The sequence below is a fragment of the Capra hircus genome, chromosome 3 (assembly GCF_001704415.2).
Source record: "Capra hircus breed San Clemente chromosome 3, ASM170441v1, whole genome shotgun sequence".
Classification (NCBI taxonomy): domain Eukaryota; kingdom Metazoa; phylum Chordata; class Mammalia; order Artiodactyla; family Bovidae; genus Capra; species Capra hircus.
Window position 1 is genome coordinate 29,571,814 of NC_030810.1, and position 17,680 is coordinate 29,589,493.

The following is a 17,680-nucleotide window of genomic DNA, read 5'->3' on the forward strand; positions in this document are numbered from 1 at the left end:
TTTAAAAATTGGCTTACTTCAGTAAATTAAGGAAATAAAATATAAATGAGTTAGGGATATATCAAAAGAAAAGCTCCACAGACGTGAAAGCAGAATGATGCTTAAATTCAAGATTATTAAATAATATAAATGAATTATATTAATAACCATAAAACTGTAAAACAGTCACTATAAAACTTAGCAATCTTTTGATGTTTAGTCATTACAAAAGGTTATGCAAGTAACTGCATAATAATCAAATATAGCAATCCTCTTACCTTGTCTTGCTTCTGATAGGTTTGTTTTATGAACGAGCGGGTGATTTCATGTAGCTGACGCAAAGCTGGTACCACCCATACAAACTGGGGATTGTTAATCTGAGACGACTAGAGTTAAAAAGAAGTTACATTAATTTAGAAATAAATGGCAGATTAAATTTATTAGCTATAAGAAAGTTCCAAGTGAATTAGGTTTCACTGTTACACATTCTATTATTTTTCTCTTCACATTGCTCATTTATAGTTTATCTCCATGCACTCATAATTCAGTCTCCAACTTCTTATTCTGCATGCAATCCTAAAGCCAAGAACTGCAAACAGGAGTGGATATGAAGTGACAGTAAATGTACAGGGGTACATCAGCAAAAAACAGACAACAAGGAATTAGCAACTTCAGAGGATAGATTATAAGTAGCACAGGCTGCTAGGATATGTTGACATAATAAAATAAATCAATGGCACAAGCTTAACTTGGATAATACAGACGTGGCTGATAAGTAAAATGGTATAAAAATATGATTTTCTACAATGATATGATCAAGATACCAATGATATGATCAAGATACTAACAGTGGTCTAAGTATTAAAGAAAATATCCATGATCTGCTTGTATTTCCTAGTTAAAACAATTTTAGAAGAGAGAATTCTGGTTTTATTAATTATTACAGCCACTTTATAGTTAATATTTTTCAAAACACTTTAAAATATGTTATTTCTGAAACTGGTGCATGACAATCCAGATCTTCACATACATATCTGAAAAGTCTGATGTTCATGCACTACTCTTTAAAAAAAGAACTGCTTTTTAATAAATGACATCTTTCAAACTATGAGATTTCATTAAGAATGTCATATTAACACTATTAATCAACTGATCAAGTAACTCTCTAAAAACTGAATAATAGTTAGCATTTACTTTAAAAACTTTATTTTTTTAAAAAGCCTTCTTGCTTCTTCAAGTCTTTCTGTAAGATAAAGATGCCTATAGGGGAGAAAAATACTTTTGATGTCATTTGCAGAAAACGGTTGTACTACCAAATACGTAAATGTGAGACAGCTATTGCCAAAATAATATTGGCTTTCCTAGAGATTAGCCAATCAATCAGCAAATACCATATTTCCTGGATTCTAAGATACAAATTTTATAAAATTTAACATTTCTGATAGTGATACTTCTTAACAATTATATAAAAGAAACTTTCTGGCCATTAGGCATAGGAGTAAGTTTAGATACTGCTATCCTTATGTGGGATGTGCACATCTGACTGTTAAAAATGTATCTGTTCATCTACCCATCATTTCTGTTCTTACATGGCATAGTTAGCACCAAACAAGGATGGGTTTTTAATTTAAATGTAGATCACTGATTTGTTTCTTGAATGCTATCAAAGGATAATACTATGACGTGGTATTGACTAGCCTATCATGTCTATCAATTCAATTAAAAGCAAATAAAACTGCCAGTGGTCTTAAGACTAAAGCATTTTCCAAAGCCAGGTGAATTTGGTGTGACAGACTTATACTCTGTGAAGGGTTACATCCTTTGGCATTAAACGTCTCTCTGTCCAAAGTTACAGCTTAATTCAAGAGGAACTATTTAACTTGTAGTATACACAACTTAATGAAGGAAAAAAGCAGCTTGAGTTTTACAAAAAAGACAAGGACACAAAACTCCATATTTCTCAACATGCCTCAAAATTCTATACTCTTAAAGATCTCAAAGAAGTCCAACGCACTACACTGCATAATGGAAAGCAGCATGCCACAGAGAGGCTGTACATACGGGATTAACCCTGTGATGCATGGTGCAATCACTGGCATCTTAGAATCAGAGAAATAAGGCGTACGTTAAAGGGCAACTACTTGCAAGACTAGCTAGGATATCCCTGCTAAGACATAAAAGTTGCAAAATGACAGAAACTAAAATTCTGAGGCTTAAGTCCAAACTGATACCTTCTGAAAGGATTACAAACATTGGGATATAAATATAAACCTTTTAGTAAATAATCAGGTATATTAGAAAGTATCATTATGAGTCAATTATGGTTAGATTATTTTTTTGATACTGAAAATTATCCTTTGGAATCTGAAAGGTATTTCTGACATAGCCTTTCTAGAGTTCAGCAAACAAGACAGATGTTATTTATTCCATCATATCTATGCTATGACATTATGCTGCTAGGCTATAAGAAAATTTTTAAATTACTCTTTTCCATTTACAAAAGGGGCAAGAGAATATGGTGAACAATTAAAACAAAGATATTTGATAATGTCTGATAACAAAGCTGAGGTTTCATAAGTAGCAGTTAATGGTATATCCAAATTAAGACTGAACGTTAGCTGAAGCTGTAGAGGTCAACTAGTTTAGCCTGCAAACCTGTGCCTAAACTCTCCTTATTCATTTTTGTTAAAGAGTTGTCTTCTGTTGTTTCCAGTGATGAGAAACTCAGGAGACAGTGCATTCTGTGTCAGACTGTCTTCCCAGAAAGTTCAGTGATCTATGATACTGAAACATGCCTTTACCATAACTGCTTATGAGACATAAAAACTAAGTTGAATTAAACGTCTCTAACAATCCTAAAAGTATCTAAAAGAAAGCTTTCATATTCTTTCTTGAATTCTCACTTCTCAGAGCTGAATATCCCAATTCTTCATCTGCCTTGTTTTTTCAGACCTAGCCATTTATCTAGAACCAAACTAAAAATTTTTACAAGGGTGGACACTTTTAAAAAATATTTCCTCCTGTGCTAATCAATCACACCATTGTGAGACTGTACTGAGGGCACCTTGCTATTTTTGCTTTCAGTTACGTATTTTGTCAAGTGGGGGTCATTCAGGTATGTGTAAATGATTTTAGTGTCTTCACAGGTGAAGCAGAGGAAGTAAGAGGAAGGGAACCAACATTTACTGAACGGCTGCTGGGCACTGTGCTAAGGGGACTTCATATAATGACTTAAGGATATGCGAACACCGCTGATCAAGTAAAAATGATTTTTTGTTGTTGTTTAGTAATATTTTTTGGATGCGTACATTTAAACTTTTTAATTTTAAAGTAAAAAAGAGTGAAATAAGAGGGAAAGGGTTGGGGGCAGACAGTGGAAGGTATAAAGGAAGCAAAGGAAAAGAGGACCAAGGAAGCCAAGGGTATCCTGGCAGAATCTACAGAAATAAAGTTAAGAAATAAAGGTCAGAATTTCTGAACACAACAATGGAACTTGGGAATTTTAAGAGTGTCAAAAGCAGAGGGAAAGGGAATCAGTTGGAGGAGTAGAGGTAGCTGGGGGTGGGAGGGGAGTAAGAGGTGGGTGATCTTGTCTTACCCTTTGCTTAGTTTCTGTGTAGCCTGGCAGGGAGACATAATTCCCAGTCAGCCCACCTTGCTGCCTGGCAGGAAAGGGCATAGCATAGAAAAACACCTTTAGTGGCAGTATATAACTCACCCCCCTGCCTGGAGTCATGTCGGGGGCTTTGATCTTCCCACTGCCCCCCTTCAGCCACGGGTACTTTAAGAGAGTATTGCAAAAGCACTCAGTCAATGGAGAAGCGCTATGTAAATGCAAGTTGTTATTATTCGCAATGAAGGAATGGTACATCAGAATTTCCTTACTGGGAGCAGCGGGATATAAAAAATGAAGGCTATTTCTTTCAAGACTAACAAAATGACTCCAAAATTCTCCCTGTTACTTTTTGAGTTTTGTTGTAAAACATCAGACATGAGTGAAGTGACTGCAAAGAGAAGCAATAAAGACGCAGCGATGCTACTGGCTAGAAAGGCTAAAGTAATGCTCAGCTGTAACAAGGAAGGAACAGGGGTCAGGAAGGATTTTCTGGTTTCAAAAGTCATTTCCCTGGAGGGAAGAAAAAGTCCCTTCAGCTTTGACCTTCAGACCTATAAAGAAATGTATCTGTTACAGTGGAGAAAAGACCATTTTCTACAGATACCTTTTCTTTCTTACTATTAGTATCAAAAGACTTAAACTGCTTAAATAGCTCTAGAGTTTCAATCATAAAGACAGAGGGTGCTAAATTATCTGAATCGCTGAGCTGAGAAAACTGGAAAAATTCACATTGTATCTGAGTAGAAAGAGAGCAATGTTGTTGAATTAAAGGGATAATTTAATCATAACCTGAGGTACCAGCTCCAGTTTATGAATAATTTTAATGTAGAAAATTCACTTGATCAAATTTCAATGTCAGAAATATAACCCACAAAGTTCTTAAATGCCCCCAACTGAACTTTATGACCAAGCATAATTCAGGAGAATAAAAGCCTATGAGTTACCAAGGGCACTTAACACGAGTCTCTGAATTTACCAGTGTAAATTAGCAGTATTCAAGATCCTTTAAACAAATACTTACGGGGAAAATCAAGAACTACGGTTTACCAACAGAACTGTTAAGCGGTTAGCTATTTACTAAAGTCTTTTCTTAAGTCAACAGTGAAATGAAACCCCTCTTGCTGTGAGGTTTCATGTTTCATCTGAGCAACCTGAGGGCCTGCGTGGAGGAGGAAGACGTGCTCTAATCAGGGCTGCTGAAACCACGGAGGCAGGCTCCAGGGAGTGGCCACTGAGGTCAGCCCTCTCCAAGGAGAGCCTTGATGTTTAAGGACCGCAGCGACAGGAGAGCTACAGCCATCGCTGGCCGTTCTGCAAACCCCCCTTACCAAGGACAGACGTGAAGCCTCCAGCCACCTGGAGGTCAAAGCCCTGGAGGGGAGGGGCTCCCATGCACTCATCCCTACGCAGTCCCAGTAGCAGGTGCTCACAGAACAATCACTCTTCTGAGGAAGCACTTTAGGACCACATCTGAACCAAGCATCCAAAAATGACTACATGCCAGCACTGAATGAGCCTCCTTCTCCCCTTCTTTCTCTCTTCTGACTCTTGGGAATTCCTCCATTTCTCTCTTATGGGAGAAAAATGGGCATGATATTTATTAAACTTGTGCATATTTTGGATTTAATTTTAAAAAGAAAAACTAAGTTGAAGGTCTTATAATCTTATGAAAATAATACAGTAAAACTACTCTTTGAATGGGACTCTGGGTTTTTTTCCTCTCCAAGCTTTAAATAATAAAGCACAGGTCATAAGAAAATATTCAAACAGCAGTCTGTGTCTGAATACTACTTGAAAAAACATGATAATAATTTACTATTATCTTAAAATTATAACTCAATTTATTAAATAGAATTATTAAATTAGTATACCTTTTACTTATACCTCATCTGCAAATTCTTACCTTGAATCCATCCTTCTTGTTTTTATCCAGACCTGACCATTCTCCAGGCTGAAAATTAATTTTAAGAAAAATGTAAGTGACTTGGTAAAAGCAGTACCTATAATTTCCCAATTTTGGACTCTAAGGTTAAAGAGCTTCCACACAGGACATTTAGCTTAATTTAAACAATAGGGGAGGAAAAATTATTTGGTTCTAATTACTCAGACAATACTATTACTCTGACAACAAAACTAGACCAAAGGTAAAACCAACCCTTTTAATATCTTCTATGCATTTAATTATGTAGCTCCTCTTGATTGCTTCTTTCACTGCATACGCGTCACTAAGGATTGTCAGGTGCTCCTCCAGAGCTTGCTGAATAAGGCTACTGGGCAGCGTGGGGAGATGAGCCAGTTCCCAGAGCACATCCAGCACCTACGGTAAACCACATGTGGTGAGCCAGCCCATATGCAAATAAAGCTGTTTTAAGCGCTTAGAGCTGGAAAAATTTGATTCTCCTGCCTTTCCAGAAGTGGTCTCAAAGCGAGCTTCCCGGCCTATTCGTCCAATGAGGCTCAACAGCTTCTGTCTCACTCTATCGCTCTCAGTCTCCCAGCTCTGTAGAACAAAAAAGACAAGACATAAGAATTGCTCCCCAGTCCGTTTTGATCCCACTGGCAAAATATGCAGAAACTTTAAACTTGAGCTAAAAAAGTTTAAGAAGAGTATGGTTAAATATTGCTAATCTAGAGGAAGGAGACCTCATTTTAGAGAAATTCAAAAGCACATTTGAGCACATACCTTCTGAATAAGAACAAACAAATGATTAAGCTGATCTGAATTAAACTTGACAGCTGCTGCAGCAATAATAGTATGAATGTTCTCAATCACAGTAGATGATTGTCCTGACTAGAAAAGAAGACATTGGGGAAAAAGTTAAGTCTTGGAACCTGGAAAAACACAAGTCTTTCCCCAGAGACATACAGAAGCAAAAGTAAAACAGTAACAAAAATAAATTGATTCTAGACTACCAGCATACACTTGCATGATAAAACTGGTAAGACTACACGAAGCAACCATGATTAGTGGTTATCAGTTGGCCTTATTTTAATTTCTTGAAGCATTAAATCTCTAAAAAGAAAAAAATATGAGAACCAAGTTCTCAATCTGACATATTCATTTTAAGAGGAGAACAAAATATTTTCAACTGGCTTAAAAACAATTTATACTGATTAAGTTTATAAGAAATACATACTAATCTTTCACATTTTATAAACGATCTTGAGGGCTTTGCCCATAGATGTTTTGAGTTCAATTAATACTTATTTATCCATGGACAGTAAGTCACCATCCTTCTCCTTCTCTGATTAAAAAATGTCAGAAAAGGGCAAAAGCAATTCTGATCAACTTACCTGTATCTTCCAAATTTTAGTGAGCTCATCTAATGACAGTTTACTGCCCAAGAGTTCAATAATTCCCTTTATACGATCACAGTATTGTGCTTGGTCTATATTGCCTAAGAGAAGAAACACCAGAGAGGCAGACAGATAATGAACGCTGACTTTCTGAACATGATTCTATTAATTCAAAGCAACAGGAACTTGCTATAAGATTATTTAAAGGCCAGTACAAAATAAAGATGACAATAGAAAGAATAAATAAAGGCTAATATAGTCAAAGCAACAATTTCATACATTTTTAACACAAAAGTATATTATTATGAGTTAGGTAATTTTTTAAAGGTAAGTTAACTTACCTTCCAATGCGATTGACAGAACTGAGTTTTCAACTAGCCAATCTAACAATCTGTCTGTATCTATAGCATTCTTCACAGATTTGGATAAAGTGCTATCTTCTATGAGTTTGGTTACCTAAAAAGACAGGATTATTGTGATTTAATCTAATGCAAATATTCATAATCAAAATCTTCACATATATCTTGTGACTTTTACAGTATTACAATGTAGTCTGATAATTAGCCTAAATGTATCAAAGGCCAGTTATTAGAAGTTAATAGACTACCTATTTTTAATGTCTTTAAAAAGAACACAGAGCTCACATTCCCTGGGCCACTGCTGACTGGCTCAGGGAAGCACATCTGACCCAAACTTCAATCAGAGAGTGTCTCCAAATTCTATACTTGGGACCCGAGAGAAAGCACCAGTCCTTCCCCGGTCATGAGAACTATCCATGGCCATGTCTACCTTATGAAGACGCCACTCTACATGGAGAGAGAGAACAAAGAAAAGCAGAGATAAGACCTGGACGAAGTCCTGGCCGTGGTTTGGTCTTGGATTCTAGTTGGTCCTGTTGCCCACACGTGTCTCTGACCTTACGAGGTTTGGCTATTTTTATGAGATAGTCCAGCCTTCTTTTATTAAATTCTTCTTTTAATTTAAAATAATTCAAGAATCACTCAAATGATCAAGTGATTCCCTCAAGAATCAAGAGTTACTTGTAGCCAAGGATCCTAATTAGTACAAAACTGAAGGAAAATAATTGGAATTATGGCTGAACTCTATTGGCCCCACCTATCACTCACCAAAACCAACTATGCTCATGGAAAGTTTAGGAAGCTGCAAGATCTTATTTCCATCATTTTGCTCAGACCACTCCAGTTGTAAACAAAACAAAATTTTGCCCGAACCCCAGTTAAAAGATTTGGTTTAAGTAAGTGCATATCTGAAATATAATAAAAGTAATTATACCCTTGGGGTAAAAAGTAAACCTTAAACTTCATATTCTGAGGAATTGTGTTTCAGAAAAATCTCACTAAAACACTGAATACTTCATAGGATGAATTCTGAACGTAATACATATGAAAGTATTACTTTATTAACGGACAATTGTAAACACAGACCATTTTATATATAATCACTGTTATCTCTTTTTGTGGGATTACCAGAAATTATTATTCATTTCCCAACATTTTTACATTAATAACAACTTTTGGAAGAACTTAAGAGTATCTATACCTTAAGTCTTCTAGAAACAAGTGCAAAACTTACTTCTTTGAGGGAATTCATTTTGGCGCTGAAATGTGGTGATTTCAGCATGCGCAGCAGGATGTCTAGCCGAAGGTCGTCCACGACGGTCACCAGATCCGGCTGGAAGCGCATGCACAGTAACTTGATGGCAGACAAGAGCTCAGGGATGCTAACCAATCTCTTTCATTTGAAAACAAAACACACACACACACACATACACAGAGAAAACAAAAAGGAACCGATAAAACATTTTGATACCAATTCTTCCGCACACAGGAATAAAGGACATAGTCAGTGACCATGATCTAGTGGTGCTTCACATGGTTGATGAACTACATTCTGCTTTTAACCAAAAATCAGCGCATGACTGAGCAAAGAGAAGAGAAGGGGTCTGAGGGAAAGTCAAGGCAGACAAAATGAATCATGTTAGAACAACTCTGGCTAGCTTTTAGTACCAAATTATTTTAAAGCTTCTTCAATGCTATACCAATTGTACTACTATCAAAACCAGCATGTTGGTTAAATTCTTAATGGTGTCACTTACTGAGAACCCTCCATTCATTTTACTGACTGAGTAACACCAACCATTCGGTACTTCAGAAAATAACATTTTTTTGGTCAGGAAATGTAAAATTAATTTCATGTGAGCTGTATGTGACCAGAATCCAAAGAGCAATGACATGTGAACCTTGCCCCAAGTCCTGGTTCTGCTTCTGTGGACCAACATGCGTTGCAATCCCGAGACTGGGGATGTATTACCTTGTCTTTGAGGTCCTTTTCCTCCACACTCCGCACATCCTGGATTGTATTAAGGATGACTGGGTCTAGCATGGGCTGTAGGAAAAAAGTGCTAAAGTTAATAAGGACCCTTGAATCTGTCCTTAAACTAGAGAGGGGATCCTTCTTCATTCACATTTCACAAAGGAGAAGGTACAATGCAAAGATCTGAATCTAGTATCAGACTTCCACTAACTAACTAACACCATCCCAAGTAAACCCTTTTAACTGATTCTGATCCTCAGCTTCTTTACTATCATATGGGTGCAGTTCCTCTTTACTTTCTTATGAGGGTCCTTCGAAGGGCAGCCAAAGACAACCAAAGACACACAGACTGACTTAAAGTATTAAACATGAGTATGTATCATTTGGAATAAAGTATTTTGCATTTGATTTTTAAAGAATAAACAGAAGCACAAACCACAAAAATATGATGCTTTATGCACTTACTTTTGTTAGCTGATATGTAAATGAGGCCTACAGATAAGACTCATACAACATACTGTTTGTTCCTGAATGGTAGCAGAGCCAGATAACTAACTCTAAGTAATATATGAGAAGTAGTGAAAAATTAGCAAGGTCTAAATGATCACTTGTCTTTAAGTAAAATAATTTTTTAAGTAAAATAAGTTTTAAACTTATCTGGTGACTAGAAAATATTTGGCTGTCAAAGCAAGAACACATCAACCGTGACTTAAAATGCCATCATGCAATCATCCACATAGAATTCCCTTATTTACACTTATGCCAACTGTATAGTGAAAACAGGGCTGTCAGGATAAGAGGCAAGTCACATTGCTCTTGTCAAGCATGTGCCAGCCTTACTTAGCTTTTAACCACAACTCTGTGGGACAGGTATGGGTATTACTACTTTACAGATAAATAGGGAAGCCAAGTCCCAGGGGTCACTTTAGTCTTCTGGAGGAGCAAGTGTTAGAGACAGTATTAATGTACATAACTACAGCATGAATTTATTGCCAAGTGAATTTAAGGTTGGATGTGATGTTGTTTCAGTTGCTACTGCAGGAAGTTAAGCATACTTTGGTTGGAAAATCATAAACCTTTTTTTTAAAAGAACACTGTCTTATATATAAAACCTAGAATTCTAAAGAACTTAGTATTAAGTAGCAGTTGGAATATTTGCACTAAATCTCTTCCCATGGAGCAATGCATGGATAAAGAGTATGCATTTAAAAATTCAATCCTGGCTTTGATTATTAAAAAGCCAATTATTAAATTGCTAATATAGATTATTAAATTATTAAGTTAAATCATTTTGCCTCTTTATGTTTCAGTGTTTCACTACAAAACAAATGATTATATTCATATGCTTATAAGTGAGAGAACACTAGATGTCTCTAAAGACTTTAATATCAGAATGAAGAAATACTTAGTCACTCTGCTTCATTTAAATAATTTTGCAGAATTACTCTGAAATCTAAAGAAGGCACTTAAAACTTAGAAATAACAGAAATTTCCAGAACTTACTAAAGAAAAAAAATCCCATCTCCCTTGTTAAAATGGCCTTATGTACCCTAGACATTAGAAATGAGGAACAGTGCATACTATTTGCTCCCAAAAGACACTAAGCTTTCGAAACTATTTATGGTGATTTTTAAAAAAATCTCTGTGACAGCTAAGTTTCACAGACATATTTTTATAAAGAAAATAATAAATGGAGGTATTTCAACATGACATTTTATTCAGTAAAATTTGTTAACTGAAATGGAAAGGCAACCCGAAAGTGCAATGGGCCCTAAGCATCAGAAAGCTCAACACTCACAGCTCTGACTATCCTATGACCTGCTGACGTGCAGACAATATGTGCTGTCAAACTGTTACTCAGGTTCTCAGTGACTTGGCTAGAGGGAGCCCAGCAGGCCACTCAACACTGTTTAACGAAATGCTGAATCCTTAAATAACCCTGTGAAGGGCGAACAAAGTTGGGGGGGGGGGTGTTGAAAGCTATAATCTGTAATTATATGTGATAAAATGATAAACTGAAAAGATAAGTAACCTTAAATGTTTAGACGTTACCTATAACTTATTAATCACTTTTATTTATCTTTTGATAAAATTTTCACTACAAGGATAGCTAATAAAAAGCAGTTACTCTGATTGGCACAATTCTGAACAACCTGATAAAAAGATAATTTTTACTGTTTGTATGCCTTAGATCACTTTCAAAATAAGTGTAAAATGGTTTATCTTACCTGTACCACTGAGGAATTGAGGTACTCTGCACATACCCCTAAGGGCTGCACTAGTGCTGAGACTGCCTGAAGAAAAGACAGCAAATGTGAGAAATAACTGTGAGCAAGTTCTTTCCTTTCAACATTAAACAAATCCTTTTTTATATGCCAGAGAACATTTTCTACTCTTGGGCAGGAAAAGCTGATATAAAGATGTCAATTCATTTAAATTATTATAGAAATTTAATGTAAACTTAAATCATACTATGCCAATAAAACTTTCAAGGCTTGGATGAGATGATTCTAAAGTTCACATTGTAGAGTAATAAAAATTTTTATTTGAAAAACTAGAGAATAGTTGGGAAAGGAATGAAATGTGCCTTTAACAAAGAAAACATTTAAGACTTTCATTAAGAAATCTATAAAACTTTACAGAAATACACAAATGGTCCAAATAAATGAGGAAAGATCATGTTCTTGAAGGGAAAGGACTAGTATTATAAACATGTCAATTCTCTACACCTACAAACAGAACACAATTCCACACATGATCTTGGTGGCACTTTCTGCAGGAGATCCTGACACGTTGCCTATATTTGGAAAAATAGAAACATGAGAATGATCAAGAAAATCTGATAAAAGGAAGATGCTGAGCAAAGCTGGCACTACCAAGAATGAAAATAGTGGAGAAACAGTATCAAAATGGCAGTGACCGAGTGAGTGAATGACAGAAGTCCAGGAACAATTCACATATAACATATACACACACTCAGACACTTTATAAAGTCAACAAATCAAAATAGTGGAAAAAAAAAAAAAAAAAAAAAACCTTGTCGGGAAAAAAAGGAATGTTCTTCAGAAGATCTTAAAATAATTAGTTACCCTTTTGGAAGAAAATAAAACTGGATTTCTATCTTATGTGACATATATAAACAAATTCTAAATGAACTCAAGAACTAAGTTTAAAAAATGAAATTGTTTTGAGTATAAAATGAAATGAGTACTTTTATAAACTTTGAGATGGCAACGAGAACATCCCTCAAGCAAATTAGAAAAATTTTAAGCCATTAGGGAAAAACTGACACAGAAAGACACCATCAGCAGAAATGAAAAAAGAAGAGAAAAATCTTAGAGAAATCTTTAGCCTCAAGACATCTGATAACGAGGACAAGCCTAGATTTCTATATATCCACCATTAGCCAATTTTCATCCAAGTAGCGGAGAAACTTCGAGCTTCTCTGTTTGTTTAAATACACTTTGCAGGAAATTAGTGGGTGTTTCATTTAACCTTTTAAAAAAATGAAGTCTATTTCTATTATTGCCCAGTGACCTACATAGCCAGTTCTTGAGAAATAAGCAAGCTGGATAAAACCCTCTATCTGAATAGGTTTTGTCTTGCTTTTCCAGTCACTACCTATTATCTTCTAGGTCAATAAAGTCCTCTCTAACATACTTGATCTGTTTAATGGGGATCAAAACGACAGCCTAACAACCTAGTCAAGGTTCAGGGAGGGAGAAGAGGCCTCTGATCAGTGTCACTAGAAGTATTCATGATCTGCTTGACCTCTGATCTTCAAGAGTAAGCAGCAGGCAGCAAGCAATAGTCTATTACCAAGCAGAGCCCCAGCCTCTCTCCTTGATTGTTGTTACTGCTCTCATGCAAAGATGGACGATCGGGGTTAGCTGAACAGCCACGGTCCCACAGAAATAACGGGTATTACTCTAAGCACAATTTGTATCACTTAGGCACATTATTTTACAACGTCGTTTTCTACTCTGGTCAATTTGCAGTAGCTGGCACAGTGTCTTCTACATGGCAAGAACGTAATAAGTAGTTTCTAACTGAATGATTAGAGAACAGAATGAAGTGCTTTCAGTTACAAACAAGTAGTCTGTGAAAAATTAAAGATGAAGTTATTCCCCTTACCATAAGGTTAAATTTTTTGAGAAAGTGAAGTTGACATGAAAACATACTGGTAACTGCAACCTAAGTGGTGATTCTAAGCTCCAGTTACAGCCCTTTATTACCTGCGAATCTCTGTAATACCAAAAAGCTGACTGAACAATCTTAAAATATTTTATTTGCTTCTGGTACTATAAATAAATTGTGACTTAACTGAGGCATAAGATTGCTATGTACATATATACTTGCCACACGCAGCAATTATCCCTAAACAGCAAGATAATTTCATATAACCACTACAAGTAAGGAGTTAAGAGAAAAACATTACAAAGAGAAATGAATGTGGTGGAAAAACAAAAACAAAAAAACACAACCAAATGCTCTACCCTAAAATTTGGTTATTATGATTAAGAAAGAGTAAACATTTCTGTGTTTATCAGAACCATGGGAGCTACTCCCATAAAGATTAACTTGAGTTTTAACATTTAATTTAATGTGTCCAGACAATGTCCCGGGGGTTACACAGCAAGCTCAATGAAGTGAACTTCCACACTGTGTACATACAGCGGTTTAACTTACCCCAAGTTCTATATCTTCTGAATGGAGCTTGGCTTGGATTACCGCAAATCCACCTAATTCTCCAAACTGAGAAGAAAAAAGGTATACATTAATTTTAAAATACTATACTTTAATAATTTAGCAAGCAACCACAGCTCATATTCTAGTTTATCAATGTGCTTATAACCCTGGTCTTCAGAGTCACCACAAAGATGATTCTAATGCTCCTGTGATACACTACAGGAAATGCACCAAGTCCTAAAGCTGATGTTTATCTGTTTAAACAGCACATATAAAAAAGAGGAAGAAATGATAAAACATATTTGATTATTCTCTGCAGCTGTCATCTACCTGAAACTCTAGGAAAGCTCATTAGAAAATGAAAAACATGCCCATATTAATAAAAGCTGTATACCTTATTTACCAAATCCACAAGCCATCCATGAGGCTCCTATGAGAAAAGAAAACAGAAATTGAAATGGCAATACAAAAACTTCTCTACTAACTCTCGTATTTCTTTTATCCTAAATCAGAAAGTTGGAAAACAATTTAACATTATTTCAAAAGGTTTTCCCATATGTTTCTTAATGTGAATCTGACATTACTGAAAACAATTTTAGAAGTAAGTCTGTATGTTGATGGGATTGCTACAATACAAAGCATTTATGCATTTTGGGTAGGTGAGATCAGTTGTCTACGCTTTCTGAGGTACAGGATAACTAATTATTAACTCAGAGTAGCAAATCAAGAGATTAAAGATTTAGTCCCAGCTGTACCATTAATTAGTGTCCCAGAGTAAGCACTTCTTTTCTCCTCCTTTTCTTCCTTTGTTTCCTCTCTCAGCATTCTCTGTTCTAGAAGCTGCATAATGTTCCAGTGGCTCGATACAGAACAGTGATGAAGAAGAGATGTGCTACGTGCTTTCATGGGATTCATATTCCAGCAGGGTTGATAAAGACAAGTAAACCAACACATAATTCATCCAGGCTGTGCATTTCCACAAAAGGCCCTCAAATGAGAAACAAGAGCCCACTCTGTTCAGAGTGGTGGTCATAGAAAATCTCTTTGAAAAGGCGGTCTTTAATCTAGAACTTAAAGGATGAGACAGATTTAGCCCCTCAAAGAACAGTCCAGGCAGAGAGGCTAAAATGGAAAAGCTCCTGTTTGGGGAAGGCAGAAAAGCCTACCTTCATCTGAAAAACGGAGAGGCAACTCTCCCAACTGGGAGGTGGTGAGCAGGGGAGAATGGCACAGATTAAACTGTAGAGAGAAGAAAAGCTGGAACATGCAGAAATTTGTAGACTGTGATTAGAAGGAAAGCAACAGAGTTGTTTAAAGCAAGAAAATGATACATTTTATGTTTTAAGGGGACTCTTATAATTATGTGGAGAATGGAAAGGAAAGGATGAATGGAAGAGTGAAGAGCAGAGATACCAGAGGAAAGACCAGTGTAGTAACTGGGCAGGACGCGATACCAGAGGGAAGACTAGTGTAGTAACTGGGCAGGACGCGATACCAGAGGGAAGACTAGTGTAGTAACTGGGCAGGACGCGACGGTGTTGGAGTGGGATGGTGGCAGAAGACACAGAGAGACGCCAACCGAAGATCTATGTGAGACTGAATCAAAGGGCCTGTTTATGCTTTGGATATGAATACGAATCATGGCTGATTCCTATGTTTTCAGCTTGGGTGTCTAGGTAGATGGTGATGCCATTTACTGAAAGGGTAGAGAATGAAGGCTGGGGAAAAATAATGAAGTTCTGCTTCAGGCACAGTCTGAGATGTCTCTGTGGTAACCAAGTGGAGATGGCTGGCTCTTCAAGTCTGCTGTGCTCAGGAAAGAGGTCTGGGCCACAGAGATATAAAGCAGAGGGCCATCAGCACAAAGATGACATTTAGATCTGTAAGAATGGAAGCTATTTCTTACAGAGACTATGGTGAATGAAGAGAAGAAGGCTCTGGATGAGTCAAGAAAGGAGAGGTAGCTGAGGGGGCACGCAGAAAGCAGGAGACTGTAGGAAGGAAGTTTCAAGGAAGAAGAAACTGTGACCATTGATGCTGACCGGGGCAAGAGATGGTGTCTCTGGATCCAGAAGCACAGTACCTTAATGACAGCAGTTTCAGTGAACTGGTGGCAAAAGGAGGAGGGATGGAATGCCTAGAAGATCTAATGGAGACTTCAGTCCAGCTGCCTCAAACATCTCTACAACTGAAAACAACTAACATCAAACATTTAAGGGCTTCCCTGTGGTCCAGTTGTTAAGAATCTCCCTTGCAATGCAAGGGACTCCAGTTCAATCCCTGGTCTAGGAAGATACCACATGCTGCAGAGCAACTCAGCCCATGCACCACAACTACTGAGCCCACGTGTGCAACCGCTGCAGCCTGCATGCCTAGAAGCTGTGCCCAAGAGAAGCCACCACACTGAGCCTGCAGAGCAGTCCCCACTCACTGCAGCTAGAAAGAGCCTGCTCACAGCAACAAAGAGCCACTGCAGCCTCAAAAAAATTTTAAATTAAAAAAAAAAAATCTTTTAAAACATAGAACTGAGTCGGCAAAACCTCAGAAGTGTAACCAAAAAAAAAAAAAAAAAAGAGAGAGAGAGAAAGCAGAAATCCTGTGAAGTAAACAAACCGTGAGGCCAACTATCATGCTGCAGGCATCTATGGAACTGAGGGGATCTCTAGCTTCCGTTTTCATAGCCTTACGGTGGCTCAGAAGCAGGACACAATGCCAGTATGGGGCTCAGAGACTAAGAAGAGGTTGTCACAGAAAGCAAGAACCCAAAGCGCTACAGCCTGAATGTAGAGTGAACTGAAATAAACTTACTGTGGAATGGAAATGACAAGCCTACCTTGACTCTGATAGTGGATGGCGAGGAGAAAAAAATTCTCCAGGAATTTATAAACATCTAATTGTCCTCACATGGCTTTGCTGCTCTAATTCAAATTGACTTTATGGTCTGAAAAACCTTGAGTTGAATATTTATTCTAAAATGGTCCCAAATCACAGTATTCCCAGGCACCCAGAAGAAGTAAATCCTTTTTGGAGGAAAGAACTTGCAACTCAGGCCTCAAAAAATGTCCCTAAATTCCAAGAAACATAAGTTCATAGAAAATTAAAGAAACAAGTATAAATATGTTTTTCTACACACACATAAACAAACAAGTGAGTAAAAGTTGGCAGAATCAGACCAGCTTTTAGATATCAGACATAGCATATAAGTTAAGCATTAAACAAGGAGGAGACTGAAAATATGACTCAAGAATATGAGATAATTAGAAACGAGCAGAGTCGAACTGCACCACAGATCTGAAAAATGTCATCTCAAACACTGCACAGGAAAACAAAGAGATAAAATATATGAAAGAGGTTAAGGGACATAAGGACAGAATGAGAAGGTTGAACATGTAGCCATAGTTTTAGAAGAGACTACTGGGGAAAAGGCAGTATTTTAAAAGGTAATGGCTGAGAATTTTCCAGAACTGATACAAGATCTACATCCTTAGTTTTGGAAATTCAATGCATCTGAGGCAAAATAAACAAAAAGAATATCTCAGTTAACTGTAGTGAGAGTCAAACTGCCAAATATCTAAGAGAAACAGATCTCAAAAAATAGCCATGAAAAGAGACTTCTTAAAAACAAACAACAGTCAGACCATCAGCCAACTTTCAAAAGCAATACTCAAGGTCAGAAGACACTGAAATGATATCTGTGATATTCTGACACAAAACATATGTCAATCTAGAATTTAAAACCCAGAAAAAATGTTCTTCAAGTAACAG

The 17,680-nt window shown here is 36.8% G+C and overlaps 1 protein-coding gene across 3 annotated transcripts in view; it reads right to left on the reverse strand.

Moving 5' to 3' along the window:
- The window catches only part of USP24 (ubiquitin specific peptidase 24), a 167,636-nt gene that overhangs the window by 95,637 nt on the left and 54,319 nt on the right, over positions 1–17,680 (reverse strand). For all 3 annotated transcript variants that reach the window (XM_018044626.1, XM_018044619.1, XM_018044630.1), the window contains exons 6-17: positions 14,310–14,345; positions 13,916–13,981; positions 11,455–11,520; positions 9,224–9,298; positions 8,486–8,644; positions 7,234–7,348; positions 6,890–6,993; positions 6,279–6,386; positions 6,000–6,095; positions 5,751–5,912; positions 5,499–5,546; positions 258–365 (exon numbers count right to left, since the gene is read on the reverse strand). In XM_018044626.1, coding sequence (XP_017900115.1) covers positions 258–365; positions 5,499–5,546; positions 5,751–5,912; positions 6,000–6,095; positions 6,279–6,386; positions 6,890–6,993; positions 7,234–7,348; positions 8,486–8,644; positions 9,224–9,298; positions 11,455–11,520; positions 13,916–13,981; positions 14,310–14,345 — 1,143 coding nt within the window. The remainder of the gene's footprint in view (positions 1–257; positions 366–5,498; positions 5,547–5,750; positions 5,913–5,999; positions 6,096–6,278; positions 6,387–6,889; positions 6,994–7,233; positions 7,349–8,485; positions 8,645–9,223; positions 9,299–11,454; positions 11,521–13,915; positions 13,982–14,309; positions 14,346–17,680) is intronic.